This window comes from Cynocephalus volans, chromosome X (assembly GCF_027409185.1).
Source record: "Cynocephalus volans isolate mCynVol1 chromosome X, mCynVol1.pri, whole genome shotgun sequence".
Taxonomy (NCBI): domain Eukaryota; kingdom Metazoa; phylum Chordata; class Mammalia; order Dermoptera; family Cynocephalidae; genus Cynocephalus; species Cynocephalus volans.
In genome coordinates this window covers 179,218,250-179,227,347 of record NC_084478.1, presented here as the reverse complement: position 1 = coordinate 179,227,347, position 9,098 = coordinate 179,218,250, and the positions used below count along the sequence as shown (strand labels likewise).

General features: G+C 55.7%; 1 protein-coding gene across 1 annotated transcript; it reads right to left on the bottom strand.

Moving 5' to 3' along the window:
* Positions 1-3,300: 3,300 nt before the first annotated feature.
* Positions 3,301-4,245, bottom strand: LOC134368650 (olfactory receptor 10Q1-like). Its single transcript, XM_063085068.1, has one exon. It carries the CDS (start codon positions 4,243-4,245, stop codon positions 3,301-3,303), a length of 945 nt encoding a protein of 314 aa, XP_062941138.1.
* Between the last annotated feature and the right edge of the window lie 4,853 nt (positions 4,246-9,098).

Sequence of the window (9,098 nt, the reverse complement as noted above, 5' to 3'; positions counted from 1 at the left end):
CCCAACCAGCTCTCAACTGATCTCTCTCCCCCACTATCCAAGGGTTTTCCTCTCCTTTGTTCTCTGTCTTGGTGACAGGCATTTCCACAGGCCCCCTGCTTTCATCTCACCTTCCACCAATCGATTCCCTTCGATATGTCTTGTCCATGCTCCCTAGGCCACCCTAGGCCAGGCTGGCATCATCTCTCACCCGTCTGACAAGAACAGCCTCTCCCTGGTCTGTACTGATTCCTGGGCCCCGTCCCTAGAGATTGGGCCTGAGTGAGGCCCTCTGTCTTTCAGTAGGGGGATCGGGACGGCATAGGCCGGCCTAATATGGACCGGGGAAGAGCCCAGCCCTACCTACCAGGGCTGGTGGGACTGCCCTTGTGTCACCGCATGCAGGTCACAGAGGGCCACCGGCCTCCAGAGGGCTCCTGTGCTGGACCCCGGACTCTCGGGGTGGGGGCCTGGTGGGAAGCCCTAGTTGGCCTTTCGACCTTGGTCTTCTCTGAACACCCCGTCCTACCCTCCCCGCTGCCACTTGGGGACAGTGAATGGCAGTCACGCTGGGCCAGGACTAACCTGTCTGGGAATGGAGAGGCTGCCCTGCTCTGAGCAGCTCAGCTGATCCTCAAGGCACTGCCCGCTGACCAGGAAGGGCGCCTGCCATTGACGGCCCTCCAGATGGTGTCCATGCCCTTCTCACGGCCTTGGCATGATCTGCGCCCCACCCACGACTGGGAGGTGACCTTCCCCCCTCCCTTGGGACCGCTGTGCTGCCAGACACCCACCCACTGCCTGGGAGTTGCCTGACCCGGTGTCTGTGCTTCCCCAAAGGCCGCATGTGTGGGCGTGTGTGCGTGTGTGTGCATGTGTGTGTGCGTGTGCCCGTGCCCACGCGATAGGGGATATAGGAGATGGCCTTCTAAGGAGGGGGCTGCCTGGGCAAGGGGGACCAATCAGTAGTCTTTAATCTTTAAAATATTTTATTGTGGAAATTACGTATCTACACAACAGTAAGAATAATATTGAAAAACAAAGGTACCCTTCATCCAGATTCAACAGCTGTCAGCATTTTGCTAGTTTATTTTGAAAGTAGGGGAGGATTTAGGGATGTCAGCAGTGGGAGGTAATGTTTCTCAAGGTGGAAGAAGAAGAGGCACCCGCCTAAGCTTGCTCCAATAAATGGGTGCTAACTGCAAGCTACAAGGGCTTGGTGTCCCCCTTGCCGCCGACCGGGTTGCAGCATTGTCCAGCCCTGTGGGCAAGTGCAGCATGACGGGGGAGGGCAACGTGGAAGGGCTCGGTGCTGCCCTGAACTTCGGCCAATCCCCACTGCCACTAGTTTGGCACCTGCGTGCTTGGCTCTGGGCCATGTGTCACTCCCCATGAATCATCCCATGCAACCCTCCCCACAATCCCAGCATGTGTGGGACAGTATTGCCCCAGGTGATAGCACCTGGGCCTATGTTTCGGCATAGCATTGATAGCACTGGGCTGTCTCCAGGAATTTGCTGGTCTGTCTCCCACACTGGTTTGTGAGCTCCCGGGTGGAGCCTGTCATGGATTCTTTTCCATAGCTGTCCTCTTCTTTCAGTGACTTGCCGTGGCCTTGTCAGTGACCAGAGAGCAGGCAGGGCTGGGCACTAGGATAAAGGGCCCACATGGTTCCTACCCTCCAAGATTGGCCGCTCCTATCTAGGAGCGCCCCTCTGGTGGCTCCGAGGGCGGGGTCCTCGCCGAGGCACAATGAGGGACGTGCTAGGAGCAGTGAACTGAGGCGAGCGGGCAAGCCTGGAAGTAGCTAATGCTTACGTTTTTTTTATTGTTTTCTATGTCTCATTTAGGAATGCTTTTTGGGTTCACATCATAAGGAAATGTGTCGTTGATTGAACACGAAGTCCGGAGGGAGGTGGTCTTGGTGTCGGTTTAGTTGCTCAGTGGAGGGTCTGTCGGGGCCCTCGGCTCCCTCCTTCTTGACCCTTTCAATAGTGTGTGGGTGCTCCTAGGTTTGGTGCTGGGGATGATTCAGCCCTTCCTAGGAATGACTAGCAAGTAAGCATTGTTTTAGTGCCTAATGGCCCGGGCTAATTTGTGAGCTTCTTGAAGGCAGGGACCTTGTCTTAAGCTTTTCTGGGCTAAGCCCAGTGTCTGGTACACACGAGGCCCTCATTCATGCATTCACACGTTCATTCAAGAAATATTTCCTGCTAAGTGCTATGGTGGAGTGGACCACAGGGCTCCCTGGCAATTATCCAGCCTGTGGGGTGGGAGTGGGGTGAGCAAACACTTTCTTGAGATCACTACACCCGACCTTCGTCCCCGAATCACAGAGGTCTCGGCCCAGGAGGATATTAAAAGTTTTCAGTGCATCAGCAGCTGGGATCCAAAGGTATCTCTGTGCCAGAGCCAATGGGGGTTCACAGTTCAGGTCAGTTACCATTTGTTGAGCACCTGTTATGTGCCAGGTGCTGGGGTGACAGAGAGTCATGACAGTTCTTGCCTTTAAGGAGGCTCCAGGCCAGTTGGGGGTAGTGGATGAAGCGCACGCACATGGAGCCGTGGAGGAGGGGCACCTCCCCGCCTGGCGTGTCCGCGAAGGGCCGTCCGCACGGACTTCGGGAGCAAGTGGCCTGTAAGCGGGATTCAAAGGACGGGGAGGCGTGAGCTGGCCCGGAAGCTTAGGAACGGGGCAGATCCTGAAACGCCTCAGTGAGGATGGTGAGCGTGTGCAGGGTGCAGTGTGGTGTGGGCAGGTCACAGGCCCTTCAGTGCTGCCGCTGCTAACGCTAATGCTGCCACTTCGGTGTGCACAGTTGCATCTCGGCTGACCTCCAGGTCACTTTCTCGCGATGCAGGAATTCCGTGTTGGGGCCGGCTCAGCCTTTGCATCCAAACTTTACCTAGTTTGGATCTGGGAGCTCCTTGTATTTCTGTCCCTGCTGGTGTTTTGGCCAGAGAGGTGGCTGGCTTCACGTTTTGTTCGGGTCATGTCACGTCCTTCTGCCTGTCCACATGGCTGACAGTGCTCCAGGTGGTCTTGGAATTGCCCCTGAGGGGTTGGACACTGCAGAACTGCCCTGTCTCAGAAAACCTCAGGATTCTTCCCTTCTGTCTGACCACAGAAAAGGGGGCAGTGAGTTCTGGTGTGCTGAGAACCATGGCCAAGCACTCAAGGGGAGGACGGGCCGCAGGGTGCATGATCTGAGGACTGACGGGGCTCTTGAAGGGTGCCGGGATAGTCCTGGTGGCCGCGCCTTGCCTTCCCCGTCACCTGGAGCCAGGGTCACCTGGGGCTGAGGTCACCTGGTGCAGGGGTCACCTGCTGCTGCTCTTCAGTCTCAGGAGGCTCCTGAGGGCTCCCTTGACTTCCTTGTTCCTCAGGCTGTAGATCACAGGGTAGAGCATGGGGGTGATGTTGGTGTAGATCAAGGACACGATTTTGTCCTGTCCCAGGGTGTAGCATGACTTGGGGCGAATGTAGATGAATATCGCACAGCCATAGTGCAGGAGAGAGACCAGCAGGTGCCCAGCACAGGTGGAGAAGGCTTTGCTCCTGCCCTCAGCAGAGTGGATGCTGAGGACGGCGCTGATAATGAATCCGTAGGACAGCAGGATGAGCACGGACGGGAGCATCAGGACGAGCGTGCAGACGAGGAAGACTGCCATCTCGTTGGCTCGCGTGTCTGCGCAGGCCAGGAAAAGCACCGCAGGGATGTTGCAGAAGAAATGGTCGTCCTCACGGGACTGGCAGAAGGGCCAGAGGAATATTAGCATGGTGAGGGTGAGTGAGAGGGCAAAGCCACCGGCACATGCCAGAGACAGCATGTGCAGGCACAGGGCCCTGGTGATGATGAGTGTGTAGCGCAGCGGGTGGCAGACGGCCACGAAGCGGTCATAGGCCATGGCTGCCAGGACGAAACACTCTGCCCCACCCAGGGGGACGAAGAGGTGCATCTGCAGGGCACAGCCCAGGAAGGGCATCCGCTGGTTCCCGGACAGGAAGTTGACCAGCATGTTGGGGACAATGAACAGTACATAGCCAGTTTCAATGGTGGACAGGTTTCGAAGGAAGAAATACATGGGGGTCTGGAGACAGGAGTCCGTGAGGGTGACGAGCACAATAGTCATGTGCCCCGCTAGGGTGACAAGATGCAGGATTAGAAAGAGTCCAAAAAGGGGGATTTGCAGCTGGTCCAGGTCTCCAAAGCCCAAGATGATAAACTCAGAGCCTAGGGTGTGGTTTTTCCAGCACGTGTCCATCCTGTGTTCTCTGCCGCAGGACTGCTGGCTGGAAAGGACAGCTTTCTAGCAATTCTCCAAGTCACAGGAAACCCTGGAGCCCTTTCCACGCACGGACGGGAGCGCACCCGGCTCACCAGGCCCTGCCAGCTCCTTCCCCAGGCTCGGCCCTCACCTCCATCCGATTAGCCTCCTGAATTCCGCCCTCTGTTCACTGAGAACAAAGAACGGCTGGTGAGATGCTGCTTTAGTTCCCCGGCTGTGCTCTTACAGAAACGAACCAAGACGAGCGAGTTGTAAACGTGCAGTTCATTTTCACAGGCCCTGAAGACAACCCTCCTGCCAGAGCCGTCCTGCGCTTGCAGCGTTGTCTGCGGTGGGGGTCTGGAGTTTGATGGAGACGGGGTCTGCAGGATCACTGCTGCTCTAGGGAATTCCTGCAGGGCGTGAGCTCTGGCCAGTTCATCTCAGGCACTTGCAACGTTGCTACCTGCAGCCGAGGGCTGCGAAGCGGGTGCTGGAGAGGAAGGGGGCAGATCCGGCACGAGCTGCTGCCCCTCCTGTGCCTGCACGCCTCAGCTGCAGGGAGGCCCGGCCTTTGTGCCACCCCTTTCCAGACCCCTCCCCTGACGCCCTAGGTGGGCTAGCCCCTTTCCAGTGTCCCCACAGCTCCCTGGGCTTCAGCAGTCATATTATGCACCACCGAGGCTGTAATTCTTGGCTGATTCTCCGTGTCCCCCAACAGCCTATGAGCTCCACGGGGACGAGAAGCGTCTGCCCTCAGCCCCTTCCACAGTGGCTGGCGCAGTTAGAGGACGCATGAGGGCTCGTGGCTCATTTGTGCATCCTCTGCAGCCAGCAGTGTGCGGGCCTCGAGTGAGCAAAGCAGGGGGCACAGGGGTGGGCGGCTCACAGGGTCGGCGCGAACGGGACAGTTAGGACAGTCAGGACAGTCGGGGAGGACGTTTTCTCAGGGCCGCGGGGTCGAGCGCCGGCCTTCCACGCCGTCGGCTGGTCAGCTTCCCAGACTCCGGGGGACGCGTTGCTTCTTCCTTCCCTCGGCAGCACCCGAGTTACAAGGAGCAACCCTGCGATGAGCCTCCAGGTTCTTCCCGTGCATCCCTCCATCACAGCAGTGGAGACGAGGAGAAAGTTTCTAAAGATCCTGCAGATGAAGAAAATCAATAGTCAACAGGCGTTCAAGGCCCTGTGGAAGCCCAGTTGCCCCTTAAAGGGGCTCGCTGCTTAGCGACCTGCCATTTCTATGGGGACCACTGAGGCTCAAAGCGCGTTCGGTGAAACCAGAAAACCCAGTCTGAAGACAGCTCTGGTTGCAAGTTGCACTAAGTGTCACGTACCTAACAGACACCGGGAGTCTTTGAGCTGAGCAGGTCCCTAGGGGCGACGTGCCCACTCCTCACGTCAGAGCAGATGGTCACAAAGCCTTCTTCCCTGGGTGGCCCGTGCCCTGCTCCTGTCCCCACCCCTGGCCTCTCCCCAGAAATCACAGTAAGCCCCTGCCTGAAGCCCCCTGTCCTGACGGAGCCCAAACCCGGGCTTTCCCCTCTGCCATCTCCCCCACCCTTGGTCATGTGAGCCACGGCTGGCAGGACTGGCAGAGAGCAGGGTGGCCAGTTTCCCTTCAGACAGAGGCCACACAGCTGGCGCTCAACCCCTCCGGTGACCCAGCCCATCTTCCCACCCTCCGTGCTCAGCCTTCCCACGAGCCCCTTGTGCTCTCCCTTGAAAATTCTGTCTGTGGGTGAGAACGTGCTTGCTGGGCTCGTGTTTGTCTTCCTCGGACACTTGCACTCTGTCCCCCCATGAGAATGCTGCAGAAATGTGGGGATCGCTTTGTTTATTTGGTCCTTAAACCTTGAAAATACAGAAAACACGGAAGCAAGAGTAGAAGTCACACACGATCCAAACACTTCAAAAGTGACAGTCGGAGTGAAAGTTTCTGCTCCCTCAGTCCTTCTCTGCACTCCCCGGAAAACCATTCATAGCAGTGAGGGGCGTTTGCTCCCCACTTTGTCCTGTGCATAGAAACTCAGATTCACGCGCTCACATACACACACATGCGCTCACACACAGGCGCTCACACACATGCACATGTGCACACACATGGACACGTGCACACACAGGCACAAGCGTGCACACACATGGACACGTGCACACACATGGGCATGCACGCACGCACACACGCACACACATGGACACGTGCACACACATGGACAAACACTCACAGAGATGGACACGTGCACATTCATGGACACACACTCACACACAGGCACACGCACGCACACATGGAGACGTGGACACACATGGACATGCACTCACACACATGGACACGCACTCACACACAGGCACACACGTGCACACACATGGACATGCACTCACACACACACACATGCTCACACAGGCACATGCGTGCACACACATGGACACGTGCACACACATGGACATGCACTCACACACATGGACACGCACTCGCACACATGGACACACACTCACACACAGGCACACGCACACACACACAAGGACATGCACTCACACACGCACACACGCTCACACACATGCATACGTGTGCTCACACTCACACATGTATGAGGTTCTTCAAAAAGTCTGTGGAAAAGTAGAATTAAAATACAATGCAAACCTTTCCACGAACTTTCTGAGGTACACTCTTACCCGCTCACGCATATACGCATGCTCAGACACATACACACAGAAAGAAACATAAATAAAATGTGACCAAAATGCACTGTCATGTAATCAGTCTTTTATGACTTCGATGCTGAAGTGGCTTCCTGTGTTTCCTTCTTACGTTCCATGGTACAAAGCACATCCTGGGGTACAGCACAGAGCAGCTGCCAGGCTGTGGAGACTGCCAGCGTGTTCTTCCCTGCTCGTTTCTTATGTCCCTGAGCACCCATGGAGAAGAGGCCCAGGGTTACCTGGAAGGGGCAGATCCAGTAGCTGAAGGAGAAATGCAGGCAGCAGCCCTGTGGGAGATTGTTCTGGTACCGTCTGCTGTTGATGAGAACCCAAGAGCGATGAACAGCCCATCCTCAGGGCAGCAGGGGCAGGGCCACGGGGCCTGGACCTGGCAGCACCACTTCCCAGGACCCAGATGGTGTCTTTCCAGCCTGTTTGGACCACAGGGAGCAGCCCTCGGAAGTATAGCTGATGGTTGTTAGGAAGGGAGTGTCCTTAGAGGAGTTGCCACGGCCTGTGACTTGCGTTAAGTAGCAGTGAAGGCAGGACTCAGAAAGTCCTAGGAGAGGTCAGGAAGGAGGCCCTACTGGGATCCCTGCACTGAGGGGCGTGCCTTCCCCAGGTCGTACAGCTGGACCCAAATCCCAATCCCGATGACTTGTGTTTCGTTCGCAAACCTTGGATACAGTTTAGGTCCTGACAATGTTATTTCAGTCAGATCTGCTAAATCTGCAGTCCCCATTGTAGAATTAATTACCATTATGTGAATCAGCCTCAGGCTGATTTGAGAGGCAGATAACATACAGGTTTGGCTGGGGTCGAATCCAGGGACCAGTCCTTGCTAGAGAGAAGCTCAAAGTGGGCAATGGAGCCTGAGATTGGGGCATTGGAACCGACACCCGCCCACACCCCCCACTGAGATTCCCTGGTTCTTTGTAACAACTAGGAGGCTCTCAGGGCCTCCCTTGTTAATATGCAAAATCAGAGTCATCGAAGTGGCTTCCTTCTCTGAGTGACCTGGGGAATAAGAGCTATGGAACCTTGAGAATGCTGCTCCTCAGCTGACCTAACCTCCTGTCTCATGCCTACGTCTCCCCAAGGCCAGCATATCCACACCCTGACAACTCCTGATCTAGGTGTAGCCCAGTGTCCACCCTGTACCACGGTCCACATCTCGGTAGAGTAGGGCCACAGTTGCTTCCGTGCAGACCAGTAAGCTCCGTCGTCCCATGCATTCCTATATTCATGTGTCACCTGCATTCATAAAGCTGCCTCACCTACCAGTTGCAGACGCCAGGTCCTATTGTTCAGAAAAGCCTCCCAGATGCCCTTGCCCTTTCTAGGAATACCAGCGCCAAGGTCAAAGCCATTGCCACATCCTGGAAGTTACATTCTTTTTCTTTTCTTTTTCCTTTTTTAAAGAAAGAAAGGCAAAGAGAGAGAAAAAAGACAGGCAGGAAGACACACAGAAACAAAGAAAGAAAAAAGACAATGAAGAAAAACAGAAAAGGAAAGAACGATGGATAGATACACAGAAATGGAAGGGAGGAAGGAAGGAAGGAAGGAAGGAAGGAAGGAAGGAAGGAAGGAAGGAAGGAAGGAAGGAAGGAAGGAAGGAAGGAAGGAAGGAAGGAAAGGAAAGGAAATAAAGAGAGAAAGAGAGAGACTGAGACAGAGAGAAGATCCTGCTGAAAGCGAGACCGGCTACCATATGACAAGTGACCGTCCCTTGCAGGGCCAGCACAGTGCTGGGTGATGGGCTCTAGGCGGTGGCAGGGACAAGGCCCACACGCCAAAGCAGAAAACAGGACCCCAGACAACTCTGCTGGAGCTTAGGATCACTCGCAATCTCCTCTGAATCATTCCAGCCGTTTCTGCCTCTGCCTCCACCACCAGAGGGGCTGCCGACACCAAGGTGGGCGTGTGGCAGTTTTCTAGCCGCTCCACTTTTCTCTTCCTCTTTCCTGCCCTCTGGCCCCCTCTGCTCTTGGCCACAGTTTCGAAAACAGAAGCTCTTCTGTTGGAACGGAGAGAGCAGCCATGGTGACTGCGGGGCTCTCTCAGCAGTGACAGCTCGGGGACCGCCACTCTCAAAATTATCCCGGTTTTCTGCATCTGGCTCCAGTTGGATACCAGTTAGATCCCAGTTAGAGACC